Raw genomic sequence first — 27,278 nt, forward strand, 5'->3', positions numbered from 1 at the left:
CATAAAACAGAAAAGGAAAAGGATATACTTTTGAAGATCAGCGGACTCTGGAAAAAAAAACTTTTTAAAAGGAAGAGGTAATAGCCTCTTTGTTGGAGGTCAAGGCTTTCAAAACTTGGAAGTGCTCTGCTGTTGCACACGGCATAGCATTCTGTGTATTAAATGTGTTAACTGGCGTTAACATCACTAAGATCACTGTAAACAAGGGTGAATCACCAGTTCTGTTTTTGTGTCCTTTTTGAACTGGAAGACCTGAGCACTCTCTTCTGTTCTAATGTACAAAATAGCATTGCCTCTATAAACCTATTGCCGTCTCCTTGCCAGCAGTTTCCATTTAATTAAACTGACAGCAAAACAGGACCCTGGCTAATGTGATCCAGACCAGTTTTCCTACAATGTAAATTCTCAGGCATGAAATTACATCTGAAGCAGACACAATAATCTTTCTATATCTCAGACATAAATTTAATCTTCACTAAAATAACATTTCCTTTGTCTAGATTGGTCTGGTTCAGAATTCAATTGTGTTTTGGTTTTTTGAGAAAAAAGAAAGTTTGGTGAGTTACTCAGTTTAAATTCACCTTGCAGTAAATTCAGGGGGGAATTCACCTTCCTTGAAAGATCAGGGGTAGACAACTTCGATATCTGTAGGTGCCATCTGTTCTCCCAGATAGAGGTCTGGGACTGGAAATGTCTTTTTCCAGGACAGACTGTGGATTTTCATGGACATTACACCAGAGTGTTACACAGAAAGCCAAGTACTGATTTTAACATTAAATTTCTATACCACCCTTCATTTACACAACAATACATGACATAATACAAATAGAAGCAATAACCACACACATAACAGTTTTGAATTGTTCAATTAGCCAAAGGCTTGGGCAAAGAGGCCCTAGTTGTGTGTCACTTTTGTGTGAACAACTCCAAGTAGCTTGGGTATCATTTAAATTACCCAGCACCATGCACAAGGACCAGTTTTGTGCTTGGGACTCTCACAATTAGCTGGGTCACTTCAATAGTGCTAAAGCTAATGGTTTACAAGCGCTCCAGGTGTATTACTGAATGTGGACACAATCTTACAAGGTGATAAGATAAAATCACTTGCTACCTCCTCCCCAAAATGCAAGTGAAATTGTAGACAAGCTACATACTGCTTTTGATTGCACAATCTACTTGGGTCCTTTCAACACATCTGAGTGGTAGAGCCCTTGCTTTGTAGCAGAAGATCCTGGCTCAGTCTCTGAAATCTCCAGTTAAAAGGAACTCAGGCAGTTGGGCTGGGAAAGACCTGTTCCTCCGAACTCAGATAGCTGTTGTCACTCAGAGTAGACCATATTCAACTAGATGGTCTGAGCCAGCAATGATGATGGTGATAATCATTTCTCACTGACCCTTCACCACAAGGTCCCCGAGTAGGTTACAACGATATAAAAATACAATATTAAAATCAGATTTAAAAACTCACCACCAGAGGAATAGGGAGGGTCATATATACAGTGGTACCTCTGGATGCAAACGGGATCCATTCTGGAGCCCCGTTCGCATCCTGAAGCAAACGCAACCCGCGTCTGCGCGGGTCGCGATTCGCTGCTTCCACACATGCGCATGACGTCATTTTGAGAGTCTGCACATGCGCAAGCAGCTCCGTTACTTCCAGGTCGCCGCGGAGCGCAACCCGAAAAGCCTTAACCTGAAGCGACTTCAACCCGAGGTATGACTGTATCGGGGTAAAAGGCCTGGGTAAGAGGTGAAGCTTCACCAAATGGTGGAAACTATACAATGAAATTGCTAGAAGTGGGGACGGAATTCCGCAATTTAGCATAAACCAGTGACATGTAAATGCATCACTAATAGTGGGTCCAAGGGTTAAGAAGGCAGTATCTGCAAGGGCTGTAGAGGGAAGTGAAATGTATAAAAATGGCTGTGCATTACAGTGAAATAGTGTGATCTTGATTCTCTCCTGTAAAGTTCTTTCCAGAGCTTCCTATAACAGCTAGGCATTGTTTGCCAAAAATGAGGAAGTCAGCTCTTTGTAGGAATGGGTCTTATGCCGGGTAGTGCTTATGAAATTACATGCATGGGTAGGAGGCACCTTGAAGCTGCTTATATTCTAAGCCTGAGTGATGGAAAGGACAGAAAATTTCCCGCAAATCATTTCCTCCCTAGTCAAGTACTTGGAGCAAAACCCTGGTACGTGCCCAACCCCAAAACCCTTGCCGCCTAGATGACTTCTAAATATTTGGAATTATTATTACCTGCTAGATCAGGTATGCAGAACAGCCTTTGACATGCCCACTCACCATGTTTACATGCTCTGGGCATGTCAGGCAACCTAGCTGAAAAGTACTGTTGTTACAATCATCTCTCTCTTTTCCCAAGAGAATTAATTGCTGTGTTTTCCTAGAAAGTAGAAGTGACTTGTTTACAAAAATCAATCAGCACACCCACACACTATTACTCCCTGCTCCCCAAAAACAGTTCCCCTTTCAAGTTCGTCAAGCAATAAACGGCAGTTGTGCCAGCCCTTTGGATGTCCCAAAGGCAACATTAAACGATAATTGTTCAGTTAGGACTAGGAGTACAAACACTATTACTGATCCACTTTGGTATCATAACCATTTCAGGCAAGGGCTTTGATGGTACAAGTATACCAGCGGTAAGGTTGGCTTCTGTCAGACGTGTGCACACCCACACTCCAAAGCTGTTCATTATGAGCCAAGGATATAGCCACAGAGACTGTTGCGAAAGTGTCAAACCACTGACGGCAATGATTCACCCAGCCAAATACACCCAGTACCATGCTATCTCTGGCTATTAAGTCCTGCAAAGGAAGGTGTTCACAGTCTATGCTGCTGGCTATCTCTGATATTACAGACTTTGCGCCTGGTTATCGGTAGTATTAAGCTCACCGTAGGCCTATCAACTATACAAATGTATCAATTTCATTCATGGCTCCCCTCAACCCCAAGAATTCCAAGTACTGATGGAAGTACTGCCAACTGTGTCAAAGATTATTAGACACACATACCCCTCCAAGAGTTAAGGTTTCCAGCTTTCCCTGGGGCAAGGAAATGAATTTTAAAATAATTTTAAATTTGTAGTACAGTGGTACCTCTGGTTAAGAACTTAATTCGTTCCGGAGGTCCGTTCTTAACCTGAAACTGTTCTTAACCTGAGGTACCACTTTAGTTAATGGGGCCTCCCACTGCCACCGCGCCGCCACCACACAATTTCTGTTCTCATCCTGAAGCAAAGTTCTTAACCCGAGGTACTATTTCTGGGTTAGCGGAGTCTGTAACCTGAAGCGTCTGTAACCCGAGGTACCACTGTATTGATACACTCTGTGGGTCACATGGGAGTTATAAATTCTCTCTCTGACCCACAGCGAACCCTAAACGTGGCCAAAAATGAAAACAAGTAATAATATTGCTGCGATTTTGCTTCCCTCTGTGCTATGTCAGGATCTTATCGAGTAGATTTACACAAGCACTTCTTGCATATTCAAATTCACATTGGTCCACAACATGGATGCAGTATTTTGACGACTCACTTCCAGAAGTCTTATAGGCTCCGAACCCTGTGGCCTTCTCTCTTATATGGGCTCCCCCCACCCCCCGATATGGGAATCCCCTTTCTCAGTTATGGAGATAACTGTAGAAAATATTATCAGTAATTTACAAAGTCAGCAAGAACAAGCATTTGTTAAATATGGGCAAAATACTACTAGTTGTGAAATTTTTAAATCTATGCAGTTGAACATAGGGGGCCTCCCAATATTTGAAAAGTGCCCCCTTTCATATCCTGATAACTTAAAAGCTTCAGAGAATTTAAAATAATGAAATGTTGAAAATACTGACAACACAAGATGTGGATCAGGAATAATGACCAGTCATGTTGTTTGAGAGGAAGACTTAATCAAAGGGGATGTAGGATGAAGAAGGCAAAGGATGTAGTAAGGGATAAGAACAACCCAGCCAGACTCATCCCTACATCTACAGGTTAGCAAAGCTTGGTGCTAACTATTATGAGTTAAAACAGCAGTGCAGCTGTCATGGTAATCTTCAGAAATCAAAGGGCAGGATGCCCTTGGAAGACACACAGGAGGAACATGCAAGCCCATTGGATGCTCCCAAATATGTCTGCTGCAGGATGCTGCATCACAGCTGAAAGCGTCATAGGTCAAAAATGGTTGCACAAATCTGCTCTTGAAGTTGGATGTTTGAATTTTCCTGGTCATCCGTCTGCTTGTGGAATGCTTTCCCCAGGGAGGCTCGCCTGGCGCCTTTGACTAATTAAACAATCTATGGCCTTTTAAACCATGGGGGGGTATTGTTTTTGTTTGTGATTATGCTATATATTTTTGTGTTTTTATATTGTAAACCATCCTGCGATCTTTGGGTGAAGGGTGGCATAGAAAACAAACAAGCAAACAAACAAACCATCCTTGGGGATTAATTTGCACAGAGAGCTTAACATGTTGATTCAGTCTCTTTACAAATGCATCTGTAGCCTCACAAGGCTTTATGCTGTCAACACACACCCTTTTATAAGGACAGATCTGATTAAAATCACATTTTAAAAAGTAGTCATTAAATTAACTAGTTAACAGGGTGCCTGTACTTCTTGATCCCCGGTCCTACATGACATTAACTAGGTCTGTGTTTTAAATCTGGAAAGTTCAGTGTTTCCAAATTCACTGGAAGTTCCTAATATACTACTTGGAAATTACAGCTCCTTTGGAAGAAAGCTGGGCAAGGATCATAAGACCCTTTTTTTAAAAGATACTTTGTCCCTTTGGACTGAAACAGCTAATCATTAGCCACCTGTTTATAATGTTTACCCATTTAGGATATTACATTAACGCTTTTCTTTATGTGGTCTAGTCATTATTTCTCCCGGGTGGATAACAAAAGTTATCCACCACCCAAAGGCATATCATGCAAAGGCCAAAGGCATTGGCTGAGCTCAGGCACACAATGGTTTGCATTTGTATCATTTGTTGAGCATCTGGAATTGCATATACTTCCCTCAAAGAATTTCCTCCTTGTCTGAAACATGGTATTCATCGTAATAAACTAAATGGAATAAACAAAAAGGAACTTCAAAACACTGCATTAGGAGGATTTTATTTATCATTATTTTTTAACAAAACACACACAACAAAAATCCCATCGCTTTGCATTTTGAAGTTTTTCTTACTGGCTTTTTAATGTGGATATGTAAACAAGGTGTATGACTGTAGGGTAATGTTCTAGTCTGAAAGTATTTGAACACTCGAGTGAAGCTATTTAAAGAATGGAGTATTCAGTTCCTCAGGCCAGATGCTAGTATAAATATGTAACTATGCTCACATTGCGGAATAAAGGTATTTTTAGTTTCTGTATTCGAACAAACAAATTACTAGAGCCCAGAGAGGGATAATATACTCACCCCACCCATCCCACACAATATGTGCTCCTCCTAGCACCATCGCAAGATTACATAGGATCCATTCATTTTTCCAGGGTTGAAAACTAGATATCAATAGTCTGAATAATGGCTGCTGGAGAATGAGAGTGGGAGATTGCTACTGCCTTCATTTCCAGTTTATACAGTCCCTATAGGTTTGCCACTGTGGGGGGGGAAGGATGCTAGGCGAGAGGGCTGATCCAGCAGGGCTTTTCATAGCTACTGAGCCCCTGGTAGGCTGGTGGGTTTGGCTTGGTGGATTGAAACTAGCACAAGCCTTCTGCAACTTGCACATGCTCCGGACCTCCCCCCCGCCAATTTCCCTGTGTTAATAACAGACATTGCCCTATATGTACTGCCCTGTTCAGTTTGACAAAAGCACTTCCGCAAAGTCCCACTCTTGCTATAAAAATCCTAATGGTTGCTGATTTCCCCATGAGATTTAAAAACATGTTTTTGTTTTAAATGTGTTTATCTGTACTTGGAGGGAAAGAACTAGGACTAGAACATTCAAGTTTCACCAGTTCTGCTGTTCTGTAATAAAGTGTGAAAAGATACTAAGGCAGCGAGTTATAAATGCTGGAGAAAATCAGCAGATGCATCGTCAAACTATCCCTCTGTTCCTTTCACCAGCATCAGTCAAAGGAAAAAAGAAGACACAGGAAAGGAAAGCGGTTCTCCCTCTGTGTGTGTGTGTGCATGAAATTTATTATAAAATCTATGTAATATGGAGCAGTACTACTAGTGTATCATCAATACCTCCCCTTTTTTCGCTAATAGGATTCACAAGCCTATAAAGGACATTGGCCACACTCATGCCTCCTCTCTGAGCCATAAGATATGACTTCGAATAAAGCTGTAAATATATCTCCTGATACTGGTAAAATTAAGAATTTCTCATCTCGTGGCGTATTACACCATCAAATCCCTCTCCTTGTATGCACTTATAAATTCACAATTATAGGTCATGAGATAAATACACTCCGTGTGTGTGTGTGTGTGTGTGTGTGTGTGTGTGTGTGTACACACACACACACACACACACACATACACACACCTAACCTAACATATGTGGAAATAGCATGGATGCTTTGTATATTATAGTGCTGCCTAGAGATATTAAATTTATTCCAATGCAGGTTCCTGGAGTTCATTCATCAGATATTTCATGCTCCTGTTCTGTTAATGATTCATTTGTCCTCAGCAATATTTATATTCTGAAGTGTGATGTCTCTAGCCGACAGCACAATGCTCTGCTGAATTACCTTTTTCTCTCTCTCTCCCCCCCCCCCCCGCCTTTCACAGCGTAACAAAGTTGAGCACAGACAAATTGAAGATGGCCTTTGGAACACTGTCAGAATAATACCTGCTTACAAAGCATATCCAGACACATTACTCAAGCCACATGTAATGCTCTGGCTGTCAACGTGCCCACAAAGTTACTAAACTGGCAATCGCAAAACAGGAGTGCGATATACATATTTAAAAGTTTAAGGTGGTGGTAGAAATGGTTAGGACACATTCTTTGGTAACTAGGCTCTTTCCCAATTTCACTTCCCCACAAATATTGATGCAAGAATTCCAGCAGTTATATGTCTTGAGCTGTGAAAGTATCTTCCTTCTTTAGGAGGTCCAATCTATGTGGTGTCTACTCAGAAGTAAACATGACTGTGTTCAGTTTTGCTAGGATTGCCATATCAATGACCCCTCTATATTACCCACAAATGAGAAAAGCATTTCTTTATCATGTTGCAAAGGCAACTTAGCTGTGCAAATTAAATTAGGGAGGAATTCATTTAGAATAGCAGATCTTAGTAAACAAAGTTTACGCAATCACAACTTGCCCAACCAGATCCAGCCAGCAAATCAGTTCTTTTTTTTAAAAAGTGCACGTTCTCATTGTTTGACTTCATATAATATAATATTGTACCAGTGATTTACTACACACTGGTCTTGCATGGAAGTCCACTAATCCAGGTTTGGTTTAGCTTTCCTGTCAGCCTGTGCTCTTCATCTCAGTTCTTATTCATCCATTTTACTGTAGTCATTAATAATTATCCCTGTAACAAAGAACTCGTTTAAATAAATATAAAAGTCTTAAATAAATACTTCCACAGCAAGAGCCCATAATATTCCACATGTACACCAGGAGTTCTGACACCATTTCAATATCATTGGAGGACAAGCTCATGACAAGGAAGGATCAAATGACAATTAAGGACTAATATACAGGATAGTAAATAAAGCAGTGTTATTTATTGCAAGACAGCCCTGTAATAGTAAGGTTTTCTTGATGTTACCAAAGAGAGGAAACCAACTAAAATCTGATAAATATGCTCACAGAACACCAATAGCTTTTAATTACTTGCTTTATTGCCCTATTTTTATAATGAAACAGGGCTATGCTAATGCATGTGGGTCGCAATTTCTCAAAGTCGTTTATGTTACGTCTGTTAAGTTTGTAAGCGTAATTGTACAATACTGGTATTACAAGACTACTAGGCAATTTCACATACCTGTTTAATCAGGAATATTCAATCAACTTCAGTTTATGACGAGGATTACACCCTCTGTCCTACCAGTATACTTTAAGCAAAACCAGTTTTCTTACAGGTATTTCAACAGAGAAAAAAGTAGTTTCACATTTAAGGGCACGATCCAGACAAAGCTGTGTACTTTAAAATCTTACTGATTTCAGCTGGAGAAGGCTAACCAAATGCTCCAGCTGGCCCATTGAAACCAATGAAGCTTAAAGTGCTTATCATGGCCTTCTTTCTAGTCCAACAACGTATATATATATATATACAGCCTAGAAACTACAAACTGAATTATAGGGGTAGAAAGGAAACAAACATTGGATATAATGAAGGTCCTGCATAAGTCAATAGCAATATATTGCAGCTTGAGAGCTCCATCTAAATCAAGCTAGAAGGTAAAACAATATATTCAGGTGTGTATTTACATTCCTTGAAAAATCAGAGGTGGTAAAGTTAAGTGCAGCGGGGCAGAGGGGTGTCCGCTCCAATATTCCAAGCCCATTCCCTGAATTTTCCATTTTTATTTTTTAAAGTTTCTAGTCCTTTTATTTGTGGTAAACTAACCAGTTGCTCAGCAAGAAGTAAACTTGCTCCAACCTTCTTACATTTTCAATCAAGGAGTACAAAGACACTGGTATGAACTTGATGATGCTCTTTTAAGGAATTTTGGAGAGATCAGTTAATTACATAGTGATTTCCTCATCACTTCAATTTAAACATATTACACCATTTGAATTTATGCTGCACCATTTTGCATTGCTTATGATGCTCTGCCAGTATGCCACTACGTCTGCCCCCATCACAAAAGTGTTGGCTATGGGTCAGGGTCAGGGAGATTCAATGTATCTTAATGTGTTTGGCTTTTACTCTGTTTTGCTGCAGGTTTTATACTTTTGTTCCCACTCCAGGCCTTTGGAATAGGTTAGGCTTTAAATCAAGATAGATGATAATGCAAACAAAATATTAGCACACCGAGAATTTGTATCTTGTGTAATTTACAGACGGGAACAGTTTGGAAGGATGTCAAAACAGGAGATTAAATACTGACTCTATCAATTTGATGAGCTCAGCTTGATGAGCAAAACATGGTAGGCTGAGCTTTCTCCCTCAATGATTTTATATCACAAACTGAAAAGGGGCTTCAGACAAGACAATAAGTAGGCCATCTAGGGCCAGTCAAGGGGAAATTTTTCAGCAGGTTTAAATATACTACCACTGCCATGGGTGTTGAAACTCATGAAATATTGCATCCCTGGAGAAGCTAAAAATCAACAGTACTTGAATCATCCAAATTCTCACTAGGCAACTGAGTAGTCCAGGGGGATTCAAAGAACACATGGCCAAACATAAACCACAGGCAAATCCTTCCAGTCACTTTGGTTTGAAGGTACAGTTGTGGCCCTGAAAAATCTGGGGGTGGGGAAAGTTAACTAACCTTCATAAGAAGACAGAAAATACTACTTGGGTGAAACCTATAGAGATAATAAAACCAAATGTTAACTGCTTCTTTGGAGTTTCACTATCATTGGGTCAAGGACTTGGTTCATGTCGTATTGTATATAGCCTAGTGCTATCCAAGGTCCTTTAACTGAAGGCATCAAGGGATTGGAATTAAGACCTTCTGCATGCAAGTATTTGTGCTCCTACTGAACTATGGCCTCCATAGATGTCCAAGTTGTCCTACCATCATCTTGTGATTTCAGGGCTAATCTACAAGGTCCAGACTTACGTGCTACAAACACATTTATTGAATGATAGCATTAACTTGATGCCATAGAATTCTGACTGTTACACTTAACGGAATGGAGAGATGTAGAATAAGCAAAAAAATGTTAAGGGGCAGGAAGCAAGGTCGCCTGTGAAAAATGGAGACAAAAACTGAAGCAGAAAGGGGGGGGGGAGACTCAGTTGACCACAGATGCCTAGCACATGTCTACCATGTTACTATGTGCAGACATCTCCCCATAAAACTTAAGTGTTGCAACAATTACACACACACACACACACACACAAAATATCTGGTGAAATTTCAGGTACCCCACACCTGTTTAATCCTAGCCATTGACTGCCAACCCAAAGAAGAAACATTTACAGCTCCTATATGCAGGCGCAGACTTTGACAAATAGAAGACAGGAGCATAAACTCAAGCCTATGAGCTCCACAAATGGTGGAGGAGCTACCAAGAAGACTTTTAATGTACATTTGTTGCTCAGCGTGATGCATGGATGGTACAATCAATTAAACAGGCACCTGCAGTTGAAAGAGAAGGTGGTCTCTGAGGTATTTATAGTCCAAACAAATTCTGAATTCTGAGTATCAACAAGAGCAGCACTGCTGAATCAGGGCAAAGGCTTACCTAGTCCAGCATCCTGTTCTCACAGTGGCCAGATCCCTATGGGAAGCTCACAAGCAAGACCCAAGTGCCAACAGCATTCTCCCCATTGTGGAAGAAACATATCTATAGCATACAATGTGAAGCAACATTTTAAAAACAAACACACTACATTAGTCCAAATGAGACAAAAACAAAAACAAAACCCCAGTAAATTGAAACCGGCAACTCCTATCCATATTATTACAGCAGCTCTATTTGTATACAGTCCTTTACAAAAGAATTGGTGAAAAGACATCACAGATCTACCAAGACTTGATGACGGTTTTGATAAGAGTAACAAAATCTAAAGAAAGTAAAATACATTGGGGTGGGGGAGCTAAATGGGAGGAGGAAAAGAAGTTATTTTAAAATGGATGACTTACCAGTGAATCACCCAAAGAAAGAACCAAACTCCATGGGAGACATTCAGCTAAGCAGAAAATCAATGTGTTGAGTTAAACCACAAGATTTAGATTGAAAAAGGAATGTGATAAAGGAGAAATGAAAGAATCATTGTAAGTCCTAAAGACAACAACAAGGAGGACAAATGTTGATGCCTCCGGCGCCGAATCAGAGACTAGTGCGCACACACACACACAAAAAACACCTTGACAAATCGGTACATGAAACTATTAAAACCACATAGAGAATTAGGAGGGTTGCTTGGGCTAGGCCCAAGGCACAAATGCTCTGGGCACTGGGTCAGTCAGACACTATCTGGCAGCCTAGACTTACTCCGTGGTGTGGTATATTGATGGAGGGGTGCTCTCCCCAAGAAAGCTTACTGGGCACCCATCTTGATGTCATTTTGGCACCCAGTGAGGCCCTATTGAGAAATTTATTAGGCTTTTTAGTTCCCTGCTTATTGGGTTCTGTTGCTTTATATTTGTTTTATTTCTGCCAGCTGCTTTCATGCAGCTCTTTTTATACACCACCATGTTTATTAGTGAAGTCTAGAAGTGGGACATTTGTACACTGTTTTCTCAGAAAAGGTCAAAAGAAGGAACTGTTGACAATACTCATAATAGACATATTTAAATCAATGGACTTAAGATACAATGTATGGACTGAGTAGCATGCATGCTGTGACAAAAAAAAAATTATAAACTGAAGTACATTCATAAATAATTTATTTTACAAGTCTGCCGGGGGGGGGGGGGAGGACCCATAACTGCCACTATGAGCTCACTGGAGAAAGGGTGGAATAAAAAATGCAGTAAACAAACATACTTATGCAAACATGGTTTTCTGAGAACATTAAAAAGCAATTAAAGAAGCCAGTTTCAATTTGCAAAACTAAGGGCAGTCAGCTCATTAAACTATGGAAATAGTTAACTATTAGTTCAATTTAACAGCTCCGCTTTAAACCAATCAAACAATTACAACAAACCATTACAGCGATTAAAACAAACAAGCATATACAATATCTCAGCAGAGGGACAAAACACCCAAGGAGTTTTGTGGTACCTTAAAAACTAACAAGTGTGTCACGGACGGGTTCAGATGCTGTGGGCAAGAACCTATAAAAAGTAGAGTCAAGACTGTGAAAGCTCAATGCACAACAAATGGGTTAGCCTTCCTCAAGGACAGAGCCTAAGGTTCTAGTATTGATAGAGTGATGGTTGTCAGGGCATTTAATAAACACAGTAGCTTCTCACAATTAACTAAGCCATTGCCTGCAAAATCAGCTTAAAACTTGTTACTCAGAGCAAGAGAACAATGCCACCAACAGTAAAACCCAGGGAGACTGCCAACGACTGTCCAATTCAAAAACCCAGTTTTCAAATCTGCAGCTAAGGAAACCCATCAGTCTACTCATTAAAGTAGTAATTTACTCCAACTGATCATTAGACAGAACATGGATATTACAATTTATTTATACATTATTAGGAATCTATTTTACATAATGGGTGAAGGGTTGTTTTTTGCACTTCCAGCTTTCTTATCACTCTGAAGAGAGGTCAAGAATAGAAAGAGAAAGTTATAAAGCATGGTCAGAGCAGGGTCTAACAATTCCACTTCACAGAGCTTAGACAAGTGTTAACCTGCTTGCAGACAAATTTCGGTGTCAGGTACCTGTGGCATGACAGGAATAATTTAAGCCAATGTTCATTCAATTTATGATTTATTTATTTTTAACGAAAAAAATACTTGTCACAACTGAGCAGCTAAGTGGTTGTTTATAGGCCTGGTCTTGTGTGTGAGAGCAACAGCCAGTTAACAGGTAAGAAACTAACGTCTAATGATTTGCTGTGCAACATCGAAGGCACACCCACACAGCCATATCTAAAAGGGTGCGGTGATAGCCCTGGATACAATGACAACCTCTATAAATTTACATACTGGGTTAGTTTACAGCTGGTAGCTGAATCCTACTTTAGTGATTGGATCAGCCTTGTTCCGCCTGTGCCCTCAATTTCCTAACCTAGACAACCCATAGTTTGCCATAACATTAAAACCAGCAAACTATGGCTTGAGCTTGCTCTCCAAATGAGAACTGGAATCCCACTTCCAATTGTGACGTTGGACCGCAAGCATAGCCCACACTTTGCTGAGATGCTGTTTTGCCATGATGTCCAAACCAACATACAGAATATGCTCACATGTTGAAAACTGGTTTCCTGTCTCTTTTACATATACAGATGGAGCAATCATCACGGGATAAAACAAAGTACGAAACCCAGTTTGCAACACCAGTGTGGGGGGTACCTCAAAGGGGGGTGGGAAGGAGGAATGTGCATTTTCCACAAGAGGATTTACACCATTTTAAAGCTGAAATACCAGAGAAACTGTGGTGCAGACATATCCTCAACTTTTGAACCAGAGATTTCATGGACTTTTGTCTGAACCCACATAGGTAACGATTTTCAATCATTCAAACGAAAACCAAACAAATATGTGAGTTTAAGCTGCTGTTGTGCCGAAATCAGCCATCAAATTTCTAGAAAGTTTTCCTCCTCTACGAAAGAGGCTTTGATTTTTATGCCTATTTCTAATGGTGGATGTAAGGTTGGGCTTCTCTTCTCTTGAGAGATGGCAGAAGACTTCCAGCAGATGTTTCTCCAGCCTTCCCAATTGCCTGTAATTCCTGATCTTAAAAAGCCCCCAGCAGAAGAAGCTGCCCTGCAATGTCTTCCTCTCAACCTTTATTTGGGGGAGACGAGACCTGTACAGTCAACGACTTTCTTTTTAAGGGAGGCACAAATCACTGGAGAAGTACAGGCCACTGCAGAGATGCTTTGCAGAATGAAAGAAAAGTCATTTACAAAAAGACCCCTTGGCTACCTTGAAAATAAGCTATACAGAACAAAAGCTACACCCCACCCCTGAGAATTTCTCCAAAATTTTCTTTCCCCCAGCATAATGTTCAAATTCAATTTCTCTTCTCGTAAACCCATGGAGAATATTCAAAAGTGGGGTGGGGGGCACACAGCACGAGTTCAAATGGCACAAAGGGGGGTTAAATTGACTATACTACAGCACCCCAATAAATTGAGCCCTTGAGAGCTAAATTAGGTAATTCTCCTACACCTCTTCCTAACCATCTGAGTTCTGAATCCTCTCTCTTTTCTTCTTTTTCTAAAGGCATGTTTGGCGATGAAGCCATTCATAACTGCCTGTCCACAGACAGTTTGCGGTGGTGTAATTGACAGTGAGCCCACTGCAAAAAAATAATAAAAATGAAAATGCTGTTTTAATAACCTTATCCTAAAACACATTTTGTTGTATGCCTCAAAGGGTTTCAATAAAAAAAACCCCAACCTGCAGAGACATATTTTCTTGGCTTAAACACCAATCCAGAGGATATAAATGTAGTCCAGCTATAATGACATATTTATAGGCCTATAAAGCTTACACTACAGCTTTCATACTTCACTTAAAGGAACTCTGTAAGAAGCAGTGTTATATAAAATAATTTGATTTCCCCCCTTTGCAGAAGGTAGACCAAGCAATGAAGATACATATGTATTTTTCAAAAAATCAACTTCCCCATCTTTAATAGACACGTTTGCACTGCATAGTTGCGAAAAAATCTGGAAAATGAATAACCCATCAGTCAGCTATTTTCTTCTGCTTTACCAAATATGGATATCCAAGTTCATTTGCTTTTTTTAAAAAAACTCTTTCAATGATTTTGAAGACAAAAACAAAGCAAAACAAAAACCCACACAACTAGAGGCCCTACAAGTGAGTGATTTAATCAGACCAATTCTTCTGGAAAAACAGGTTCCCATGCTCATTATGAATAATACATTCCACAACCAAATCTATTTTTATCTGCACAGTATTGTTGCTTTTCTGTTATTTTGATAAACAAACGAAAGAAATAGCCTTATTTATGCACACCAATCCACAACGCCCTTACTACGAAGTTGTGCCTTGGGCTTGGATGGGATTTCTCTGAAGTAAAGGAACAGAGGGGGACAGGGACTAGGCCAGAGGTTTTACCTCACGGGTAGCCAATGTGCTGTCCTCCTGATAAAATTCCCATTATGCCTGATCATTGGCCACACTGGCTAAGGCTAGGTAGAAGTCGTAGTCCAACCCAAATGACACAGAGAGCACAGCAGCCATTTTGGGGGCTACAATCTCGCGCGGGTCACCGCCCCACAAGATGGCATCCTGGTTTTTCACCTCAAAATGTTAGATGGTATGCATTATCATGCAACATCTATCATGCTTCTGAAGGAAAGTTATACTCAGATGAATTTATCCCGATTGCATAGCAGCCACACAATTCTCAGAATGTTGGAGGTGGCATGGGAAGTCTCGACAAACATCAAGACTCGCTGCAGCTACGGAGCCGTGATTCTATACGCATTTACGGTCCAATGACTACCCTAAAGTAAACCCTATGGAACTCAGTGGGCTTACTCTCAGCTCACTGTGTATAGGACGGCCGCCATCTTTGGAAGCACCTACCACAAGGTCTTAGAACCTGATTCTAAGTAAGCATGCCAGAACACACAGTACTGCTTCCCAGATTTAACAGATGCAGTTGGGAGCTTTCAATCCCAGCTACCGGGCACAATCCAGAAAAAGATAAACACCCTTAAGGCTAATTAAAATAGGACATAATGGCACAGTTAACATGTGCTAATACCAGAAGGGCTTAAGGTGCACCCAGCCCAGGGCTATGTGCACTTTATTAACATTAAATTTCCTGGCAGCAAAGATTCTGTACCAAGAACATCTGGATTCTGCGCCCTCTATAAATTACGCGAATTTGGCTAAATTACATTATTTTGCATAATTTATTATGGCTTTTTGCAAGTCATAGGGGAGCATAAGGAGCTATGAAAAATGCTAAAACTCTGCTGTCAGTCGTTCAAAATATTATTGTCACCCCTCTTGTTAAGATTTGAGCAAGCACTGACTGCAAAGTTTGAAAGGTATGTTCATAAGGACTAGAAACTTTTAAAAAAGAAAAGATGATGTTCTCAAGAAACTGAATTCTGCACCCAATACCACCACATTCCATGCTTTCTCCATCCTCCTGCAGAATCACAACAGAAACACAGCGATGGCATAACAGCCATGTATCTGGGAGCAGTAGGTAGCAGCATATGTGCTGATTTCATGTGCAAAAAGATGTGTAAAATGGCAGAAGGGATGCAACATTCATTCTCTCAAAGGGAAAACACTATCTATTTGAATGTCAAAAGCCACGAAGAGTAAGATTTATCCTGAAATGGGAAAAGTCTAATAGAATTTAATTGAGATGAAAAAGTAAGTTCCAACAGAGGGCTGGAAGGGACCAAAATTACTTTACATTTCTTGCCCGTCTTCTGATTACTCCGTGAACTCTTTGATTTACTCTCACATCCTCAGTTTACTGGTCTAAAGGTGTTTTTTAAAAATCACACCAGACTTCAACCTAGGGATGGGCCAATCTATTTCTAGCCCATGTCACTTTAGCAAATATTCATTCATAAACCTGCTCAATAAATGGCATTAAAAAAAATATTGCACAGACCTTCACATTGAAATGAGAATTCAAACACATATTTCTGAATGCGTCTTGCAAAATAAACATTTCTAAATGTATTTTATATAAAATATATGCATTTTAAACACAAGTTGATGCATTTCTCTTTTTGAGCCGAGAACTGCATCACAAAGAATGAAATCCAAGGGGTGACTATGTTCTAATCTGCACATTAGAACAAGAGATGAAAATCATGTCAGTTTGCAATGGAATTTCCAAAGAACAGCCTCTTCAAATGCCCTTGATGCAACAGTGCATGTACAGATTCTAAGCAGAGTGCACTGGTGGCCTAATAACAAATTGCAAGACCCTGCACAGACTGTCCCTGGTCTAAATACCACTAAAGAAATGTATGCTTTATATAGATACAGTATATATAGATATATAACTTCCCGTCAACAACGCTACATCTATTTATACCCAGTAACAACTTAACCTTGTATTCAATACACGCCGAAGGCTATTGTCTCACTGGTATGGCAAGGCATGCGTTTTCACTTTTAATTTCTTTTCTCCTATTTATGGCTTACCCTTGGAGCTATTTAAACATCACCTTTTCAAAAACAACAACAACTGGGCAGGTACAGCTTCTTGCAACTCAACTGTGGAATCAATACACTTCCCCTTCTGCAATGTGCAGGACAGGGGAGGGGGTGATAAAATCTATGACGCGCATCCAAAGAACTGCACAAGTAGGTCAAGACACTGTGTTGGTGTGTTCTGGGTATCCCAACACACTAAAGGGGGCTTCTGTTGTAGAAATGGCAGGCATCAACGATACAGCTGAAACTGCTGAAACTGAGGGGACTTTCAGCAACAATGGGTTCACTAGGGATGGTGTACGACATGGAATAACTTTTTATTATGCCTCGTGTTAATCAGTGGGAAGGAACCCGGGCCACAAAAAAACACCTTGGTTCAGCTTTTACTACAGATGCTTTTTGCCATGTTAGATCCCAGAACAAAAGAGAAACAGATAGTTCTATGGGGCCCATCATTCTTTGAAGTCAAAGTGTGTGACCGTCAAGTTACATGATATCTAGCGCCGGCCCTAATATTAGGCAGAGCAAGGTGGCCACCTCAGGTGGTTGGAACATGTGGGGCAGGCAGCAGTGACATCCTCCTGATCCCCCAAAGCAATCTGGCCATTCCTGTGCCTTGGAGGACAGAGCTGCATGTGTCCTGAAACCTGTTTCCCTTGAGGGTGGTGAAGGATGCCGTCCTGTCACCAGTGTTGAAGTAGCCATTAACTTCAGTCTAGTCAAGTTCTGTGCACGGAATGGGACGCCTCGGGTGGTAAGACGTCTTACACCGGCTCTGACAAGATGACATCGAAGGAGCTACTTTAGGCATGCCTAGTAGGGTTATTTTAAAACTCCCCACCTCCCATCTTTGCCCTGCTGACCCCTCGAGCAATATTACAACCTGATGTCAGAAGCTCCTTATATAGCAGCTTGATGTATAAGACTGCGTGTGCAGAGGGGGATGAGGTTTATTTGAGGTACACATTCACAAAGAGACCTTGGGGTAGTGGAGATGGTTGCCAGATTCTTTAGATCCCAGCCACATGCCTCTTTACCCAACAGACAAGCGCAATGGAAAAGTTGTCCAGCCAAGAGTCACAGCACCCATCGCATAGGAGGTGAGCTGTGTACTTACCAAGGTCAGCCTTTTCCTTCAAAATGTCTCTAAAGTTGAGGCCGCTGTTGTGTGTGGTTTGCCTGAACCTGCTCAGCGCTTCCTTCTGACCATTCTTTCCCAGTTCCGTAGGTCTAATGGCTTCACCCCGGAGTCCACGTTTCCATTTGGAGAAATCTGCCTGGGCCCATTTGGCCAAGTCTTCGAGCTTCACCGTGACCTTCTCTGAAGCAGCAACAACTTCATCCTGCAAGAGACAACCAAGAGAAGGTCACATTTGGCTCCGCAATACACGGCAAAGGTTATTGCTCTGAGTCTGTGACATCCGCTTACAGCCGTTTCGATAAAGCTTTTGCCAGGTTCATTTTCACCACCACTGAAACAGAGCATCCTAACCAAGAGGAGATCGGTAAATTTGTGGGTGCGTGCTTTTGTGTGAAACAACTTTTCCTGTACCTCTTCCTCTTTCACTTTCTCAGACACACTCACACACAACACCCACACAGTGCTCAGAAATAGCACTCACATACCAACAACAATTTAGTAGGGTGGCCACCAATGCAATACCAAAAAGAGGCAATGCACCACAACAAATAAAGGGCAAAAAGAGGGTGCAGATTTTAATAAAACCTGTGTATTCTACTTTCTATGTAGAGGTGCAAATTTGGAAACAACAGCTATCATTAAAATGGAAATACAATGCGTCTCACCACACTGGGGGAAAGTGACCAGGTGACCTGCTCGACAGATGCTCATTCTTGATGGGAAACCTCAAGGCCTCTGGCTCTCCCTTCCTGCAATTATTCTATCTGCAAACCAGACTTGGACCAGATAGCTCTTGGAGCAGAAGATTCCTTCAAACAGAGGGCTGGCCTCCAAGGGTCCTTCTCATGTAGGAAAGTCCTCTGTAAAGTAGGGCACAAGGCCACTCTACCAGAAGTGGCTCGCTGGGTGGGGCGGATCTGCTATTCTAGTTTCCTGTTAGGTGGGTACCTGTTGCTCACCAGGATGGAGGGAGCGAAGGAGGTGGTGGGGAGGTTGACATCTGCTTGTGCCCACTACACAACACACAAGCTAAAAGTTGATAAACAGCATTTCTGTCTACTCCTTCCACCCAACACCACACAAACTCATCCTTCCCTAAGTTAATATGCTGACACTTTTGCTTTAAAGTTTTGAGTGGTTGGAATGCTCATAAACATTCAGTGACATCTTGGCAGCTGAGCCCATGGCTACAAAGGTCTTAATTCAACATATTGAAGCAAGACCTCTTACAGCCAATTGCTACAGAGATTTTTTTCAAAGATTGCAGCATTTTACTTTGGTTATTTCTTCCTTTGCCAAGTCGATTTGATCGGGGAGGGAGTAAATTGGCAAAAGCACTATTCCACAAATCTGTGTGTTTTCTGCTTTAGTCTGATCCCGCATTCAAATACGTCTATAGTAAATGCCTTAAAAGATTAAGCTGGCTTTTCATCATCAATAGATATAGCAACATCACATCTGTGGATATTTTCATTTTTAGTGGATCTGTTATTTAAGCCAACTTTTTACATGATAAAAAATATATACTGTACAGTGGTACCTCTAGTTACGAACTTAATTCGTTCCGGAGGTCCATTCTTAACCTGAAACTGTTCTTAACTAGAGGTGTGCTTTCGCTAATGGAGCCTCTTGCTGCCACTGCACTGCCGGCACACGATTTCCATTCTCATCCTGGGGTAAAGTTCTCAGCTCAAGGTAACTCTTCCAGGTTAGCGGAGTTTGTAACCTGAAGTGTTTGAAACCTGAGGTATTTGTAACTTGAGTACCACTGTATATCCATGAATATCAGGCAGAGCTGGCCCAACCATGAGGCTGCTTCAGGCACCAGAAGTCCCCCAGACAGCATGCCCATAGGTGCCCCACTAACTCCTTCTTCGCTTCTGCCATTGGTGGAGAAGCATCGCCATCATCGGTGCCAATTTTCGGAAGGATGGTGAGATCTTGCAGAGCACTCAAGATCTCACACAGTTTGTGGTGAAATCTCACCCCAAATCGGTGTGCCCTTGCTCAAATTTGGCACCGGTGGTGCAGCTGCTTCTCTGTCAGCAGCAGATGGGGCAGGGCATGGGGCAGTGACTAAAGCGGGTATATGGTGGCAGGAGCAGCAGGGCAAAACAGCACTTCCTGATTCACCTCAAACGGCAAAATGGGACATGCCTCCCCGATATCTACAAAGAAATTCGAAATCAGGAGATATATACATATATTCTGGGCACTGCCTTAAGCGCACTTTTTGAAAATGCAATTAACCTGCAAAGGTTAAAAAAAAAATCATAGCCAGATGACTAATGGTTCTAGCTAGTCCTCACGTAAATGATCTTAAGTAAATATGGGATTCCTGGAACTCTGACTCACTAGAAAATTCCTCTGTTTATGGTACAGTTTCCCTGGCTTATATACAAATATTGAATTTAAGTCTTATCCTAAAAATTAAATGAAACTGTGATGTAATCCCAAAAGAAATACTACAGAAATTCTACAAGTTTCCTACCAAAAGAAACTGGCACATTCTCAGGTTTCCTGCACATGTTTTCGAGATCAGAAACTAACAATACTCCCCCTGCCCACATCCCCCCTGCCTTTAAACCTATATTTTATAGAAAAGCTGCTTAAATTTAGTTGAGCCTGCAGAGAATACACATGAAATAAATACCTCTCTCTCTTTTAAAAATTATCATAACAGATCGTGTTACAACATAGAAAACATGAAATAAGCGCTTGGAGCTGTAACCTTCCAGGAAAAATACCAGCTCGTTTCACCCATGATGAATAAGCAAAACTGTGTTTTACAGAACTCACAAAGGTAGTAAAGGAGCAAAATGCAAAATGCTATAGTAGCAAAACCAACATTCCATGATTTAAGTCGGACACTTGAAACAATCAGGATGCAGCAACTCAGGGAGTGCTGAGGAGTCAGTGATTTTAATAGAGTAACTCTAGAATAAATTAACTGGGGATTTGTAGCTTCAAATCTACCTGCCTTGCATTCATTATTAAACTAATGCACATGAAGTGCTTTGAACTCCCAAACAGGCGGAATAATACAAAGTATTATTGTTATTATTATTATGTTTAGGGAAGCTTTTAATGTTTGATGTATTATAGTATTTTAATATTTTTTTGGAAGCTGCCCAGAGTGGCTGGGGAAGCCCAGCCAGATGGGCAGGGTATAAATAAATTATTATTATTATTATTATTATTATTATTACATCATATGTGTTTTCTTGCAACTTCAAAATTCCACCTCATATTTTTATCTTGCCCTTTCCCCCAGGAACTCTTCTGGTAGCAGCCATGGCGTTTATCCCCATATTATCCTCACTACAGACTTGTAAAGTAGGTTCATGATCATTACAGTCCATTCCATTTAGGGCAAATGGGGCATTGCCCCACCACCATCTGTCTGCCTTCTTACTTACAACCAGTCAGGGAGTGGCTGTCATAGCTCCTGGCCTTACCTGCTGCTTGGACTCTCTGTCTACTCCCTATCAGTTGCAAAGGGGACCAGTCAACACTATTCACAGCTAAAATATGGGACTGGCCCAACGATAAACAATATGGGTCATCGCTGAATGGGGATTTAACTCTGGGCCTCTGCGGCCCAACTCAAAAACGTTCTGTCCACCACCCCTGGGATGGACTACATGGGGAACTCCAGATATGGCTTGATTCCACTCCCATCAGCCCCAGCCAGCATGGCCAATGGTCAGGGATGATACAAGCTGTAGTTCAGTAATATCTGGAGGGTACCATGTTAAGCACCCTGCCTCGCATCATACCCTCCAACGTCCTATTCCATCTGACTGGGTTGCCACACTGGGGCAGCTTCCAACATATATAAAAACCATAACATTGAACATTTAAAACTTCCCTATACAGGGCTGCCTTCAGATGTCTTCTAAAGCTTGTACAGTTACTTATCTCCTTGGGTCGGGGGCTGCATACCTCCAACATTTCTCTGATGAAAATAGGGACATCCCAAGGAAAAGCGGGACATTCCAGGATCAAATCAGAAACCAGGACAGCTTTTGTAAATCTGGGACTGTTCTTGGGAAGTAGGGACACTTGGAGGGTCTGTTACACTATACTGTATAATGCTTTGTATACAGCAGATAATAATAATAATTTATTATTTATACCCCGCCCATCTGGCTGGGTTTCCCCAGCCACTCTGCGTGGCTTCCAACAGAACACTAAAATACAATAACCTATTCAACATTAAAAGCTTCCCTAAACAGCAGCAGCCGACAGTGGGGTAGGGTAGAAGTACTCAGGTGACCTTCCAGCAGGTGAGTCACCACTGCCAACCACGAGGGGAAGGATGGTGGTGAGATCGGCACGGTGCAAAGGTAACGGCCAATCCAGTCCAGCGCTCCTGCCAATGCGTTTGTGCCATGCCACCCTCCCCAGCACCTTGCCTCTCCCCCGCCAGGTAAGCGCCTCTGCCCCACCATACCATCTGCCACATGCATGGCTCACTCATGCATGTGCAAACTCTTGGTTCCTCCCTGAGTCAGCCCCATTGGAAAACAATGCTTTCGATGCTACAAATGTTCTACCTCCAGTGTCCTATCTCTGGTGGCCCATCCAGCCATGCAAATCATCACCTGATGTTACATCAGCAAGTGAGGAAGATACATGACTGTGAATCAGCCCTCAGACAAGGCAAAAAGGAGACACGGTTGTTATTACGAAAGGATAAAGGCATGAACTGGCTCCCATCTGTTTTAACACATGCATTCCTCTGGTAATAAGATATTGCTTAACAGCCAACCAAATGAAGAAAACATGGGGGAGGGCTATTATGAGAGGTTACCCCCAGTACTTTTTCTTTTGGGGAGGAAAAGCGGATTAAAACACACACACACAAAAAAAACCCCTTCCCCCATTTTGTGACTAATAATGTTTGAACAAGGAGTCATCTCCTGCTAGATATCGATCAAATATTTGGTCAAAAATAAAAGGCAAGATTGTGGGCTTAGGATGCAGTAGAAGTACATTTTCTATGATCTTCAACTAAACCGTGGAAACAGTGCCTTAACTTCCTGCCTGTCGGTGATCTTGTCAACACTGCAAAGTATGGTTGCAGTGGGTACCTAGAGAGTTGGCAGAGCATAGTATCTAAAAGCACAATGTGTGAGCCGGCATGTCCATTCCTTGATAATATCTCACCTCAGCCACTGACTTGCTAAGCAGCCTCAGTCCAGCCACTATGACCTCAGACTCAGCCCCCTTCTGTCTAACATTATGGGGATAACAATACTGGCCCTACTTCAAATGGGTGTTGTAAGAATTGTACAAGATCAGGTTGGGGAGCCTGTGACCCCCACACCTCAGATGTTGCTGGATTACAGTTCCCATCATCTCTGACCTGTGGTCCCCCTGGTTGGGGCTGGTGGTGAGAGCTTAAGTCCAACAACATCATTATTATTAGTATTGTTGTTATTTATATACCGCCATTCATCCGAAGATCTCAGGGCAGTTCAAAATATAGGTTCCCTGCTCTTGCTTTAGATAGCGTGTGTAAAGGGCTTTTACCGCTTTTTAAAAAAACACTAAAAATGCTAATTATTAACTAACTTGTTTGTGGTAATTAGAATCAACATCTTGTTCTCTCTTCTTTGTCACAGTTCTCATAAATTACTGCTATAAATTACCATTATTTGATCAATATTTAACCAAGTCAATTGATCAAACATTGTCTGAAAAGATAGCCAGTGCTACCTACAGTCCCTGCCCACCCCCCAAAAGAAGCATCATCTGTTGCATACATTAATGTCTTATATATGCTCATTCTATAATGTATGAAGCAAGCTTAATGGGCCAAGGTGCCGCAAACACACACACACATATCCTCACACAGCATTTTAAGGACCCTCTGCATAAGATCGTCTGTCTGTGCACAATTAAGCCTTAAGCATCAGCTTTTTGAAAACGCTCAGCAATGCAAAGGTTATGATAAGCAGCTATTTTTCATAAAACCCAGAGATCCAGATCAAATGTGGCCTTGGTTAAAGTGCTCTTTTCCAAAGTAGCTGTTATGACCAAATTATTATTGCTTCCATTACCAGTTTGTTCACATCCTTTCCAAGAATTACTATGACTAACTTTTGGTTGGCATTCAAAGCAAGCAAAGCAAACAATTTAATAACCAAAAGACAAGTACAATCATTACTACATCATCAATGAATAATCCTGTTATTGAGAATACAACCTTTATACTCATAGACTCTGAGACATGCAAAGTACACACAGAGACTATAAACTCTGTACTGCCGTGAAAATAACTATTTCCCTTCTCCTACCAGCTCAACACACACTCCCTGCCAATTTTATTTCGTAATACATTCATGGTTTAGTTGAGAAATCTAATAAAAAGTGGAACCTTGAAATATCAGAAGCTACATAAAAGTACAGAGCCATTCGCACCACACATTTAAAGCAATACTAGTACCTCACTTTAACAGGCACTGCTTTCCCCAAAGAATCCTGGGAACTGTAGTTTGTCATGGATGCTGGGAGTTTCTAAAAGGTAAAGGTAAAGGACTCCTGACAGTTAAGTGCAGTCGCAGACAATTCTGGGGTTGTGGCGCTCATCTCGCTTTACAGGCTGAGGGAGTCGGCGTTTTGTCCGCTGACAGTTTTTCCGGGTCATGTGGCCAGCATGGCTGAGCGGCTTCTGGGGAAACCAGAGCAGCACATGGAAACACCATTTACCTTCCCGCCGGAGTGGTACCTATTTGTGTACTTGCACTTTTTGGTGTGCTTTCAAACTGCTGGGTTGGCAGGAGCAGGGACCGAGCAACGGGAGCTCACCCCGTCGCAGGGATTCGAACCGCTGACCTTCTGATCAGCAAGCACAAGAGGCTCAGTGGTTGAGACCACAGCACCATCTGTATATCCCAAGTTGCTAGGGAGTTGTTAGGAGACCCCTATTTGCCTCACAGAGCTACATTTCCAGAATTACTGGAAACGCTAGAAACCTGCCATTAAAAAAAGATGCAATTATGACGATTCTATAAAATGAAAGCCAGAGTCCTCAATTAACCCAATTTGTTTGGAGGACAGGTGATGTTGCTCGGGGAGAACTGTGGAATATGGAGTCCTGTGCACAGCTTTCAAATATCATGCTGTTTGTTTATTTAATTCTTTTGACCCTCCATCCTGTATCTGAAGTCTGAAGGTGTGTCACAACTTTTTAAAAAAATAACAACAGCAGCATAAATTAATATGTCAAAATGTGCAACCCATCTTCTGAATTAAAATATAGATAGATTTGCCATTCTCAACCTCATTTTATGATAAATCATTTTATATAAATCTTGGGAGGCTTTGCCCAAGTGAAAAAAAAAGATTGCAACATTTGTCTCTGTGTGCTAATCTATCTGAATCTAGAAGTCCCTGTTGCAACACAGTGCAACAATGAGGTCTGCTGAAATGTGACTTGTCAAATGGGCTCATCAATCAATAAGTGAAGGTTGACTTTGTTAGAAGTATGGTAGTGCATTTTTATTTGCCAGGAAGTTAATTTTAGAATCCCCATCATTTTTATTTATTTTTTAAGCATGATCTACACACTAGGAGTCATGAGACCAGTGTGCGCGTGTGTTTAGCTTTTTAGAAAGCTGTAGTTTTAAGCACAGAGGTAACAAAATCTAGGGTTTTCAAATTCACCTTCAAATTAATCCTGGAATTTCACATTTCACATTTCTTTTAATTATTAATCCAAAATCAAGGCCTACACCTCACAATATGGCAAAGCAAACACTATGAGTGTGGAATGTGTATGATTTGTGGTCAGCCACACTGCATCAGCATTCTGGTGTGATTTGTGCACATCCCCAGGGATTATAGAGAGGGCTAGATTCAGCACAGCCCTTCCACAAATACGCCTTTCCATTCACGGAATAGCCCTTCCTGTCCACAGAGGGGGCTTTGATCGAATGGAAGTTCACACTCACAGAAGGGCTGGGAGGCAATGCCTGCCTATTTCCTCTTTCCCCACAGCTTCCTGTGCCACCTCCCTCAGCATTCCAGAAGCAGACCCTCAAAGTGCCCCTATTTTCCAGGGCCAGTCCCAGATTTACAGAAGCCATCCCAGTTTCTGATTTGGTCCTGGAATGTTCTTAGGACATCCCTATTTTCATTGGAGAAATGTTGGAGAGTATGGAGTTATGCGATCCCTGAGCCAAGAAGAAAAGTAACTATACAACCTTTAGAAGACATCTGAAGGCAGCCCTCTATAGGCAAGTTTTTTTTTTTTTTAAAGTTTAATGTTTTATTATGTTTTTATATATGCTGGAAGCCATCCAGAGTGGCTGGGGCAACCCAGATGGGTGGGGTATGCTGTATTTTTTGCTCTATAGGACGCACCCAACCATAGGATGCACCTAATTTTACAGGGGGAGAACAAGAAAAAAAAATCTCTCCCTCTTTGCGCGGCACCCCTTCAGCAAAGCGGCAGGAGAAATGGAGCCCCTTCCATTTCTCCTCCTGCTTTGCTGAAGGGGTGCTGCACAGAGAGGGAAAGCTGCACAGCGCCTCTCCAGCGAAGCGAAGCCTCCGGAGTGCAGCGGAACTACCGCCGCGCTCCGAAGGCTTCGCGTTGCTTTCACTGAAGCCTGGAGAGTGAGAGGGGTCGGTGCGCACTGACCCCTCTCACTCTCCAGGCTTCAGCGAAAGCAACGCGAAGCCTCCGGAGCACAGTGGGGGTGCTCCCACTGCACTGCAGAGGCTTCGCGTTGCTTTCGCTGAAGCCATGGAGTCTGCATTCGCTCCATAAGACTCACACACATTTCCCCTTAATTTTTGGAGGGGGGGAAGTGCATCTTATAGAGCGAAAAATACGGTAAATAACAAAACAAGAAACAACAACCATTATTATTATTATTGAATAGGATGTTCCTACTTTCATTGGAGCAATGTTGGAGGGTATGCAGAAAGTCACCCACCCTCTAAAGCAGTAGTTCCCAATTAGGGGTCTGGGGACTCTTGAGGGTTTGTGGAATGCACCCAGGGGGTCTGCAGTCTCATCCCTTGCCTCTCCCCCAACTAATTTTTTGTCATTTTTGCATAGTAATATTTTTATGGTCTGTTTTTTAGTGTTCCAAAAATCCTTTGCTTATTAGGGGCTACCTCACATTTTGTTCAAAAAACTGCTTTGCTGAGGTAACTACCTTAGAGTTATCAAAATTTTCAAAAGTAGAGGGTCCTTGGCTTGGCTTTTGAAAAATAGGGGGTCCT

The 27,278-nt window shown here is 41.6% G+C and overlaps 1 protein-coding gene across 3 annotated transcripts in view; it reads right to left on the reverse strand.

Annotated features, from left to right (window-relative positions):
* ARID5B (AT-rich interaction domain 5B) overlaps positions 1–27,278 on the reverse strand; it is a 178,720-nt gene that overhangs the window by 124,795 nt on the left and 26,647 nt on the right. For all 3 annotated transcript variants that reach the window (XM_083614423.1, XM_083614424.1, XM_083614425.1), the window contains exon 3: positions 18,012–18,237. In XM_083614423.1, the coding sequence (XP_083470549.1) occupies positions 18,012–18,237 (226 nt within the window). The remainder of the gene's footprint in view (positions 1–18,011; positions 18,238–27,278) is intronic.

Source organism: Podarcis filfolensis (assembly GCF_964270895.1).
Source record: "Podarcis filfolensis genome assembly, chromosome: 5".
Lineage (NCBI taxonomy): Eukaryota > Metazoa > Chordata > Lepidosauria > Squamata > Lacertidae > Podarcis > Podarcis filfolensis.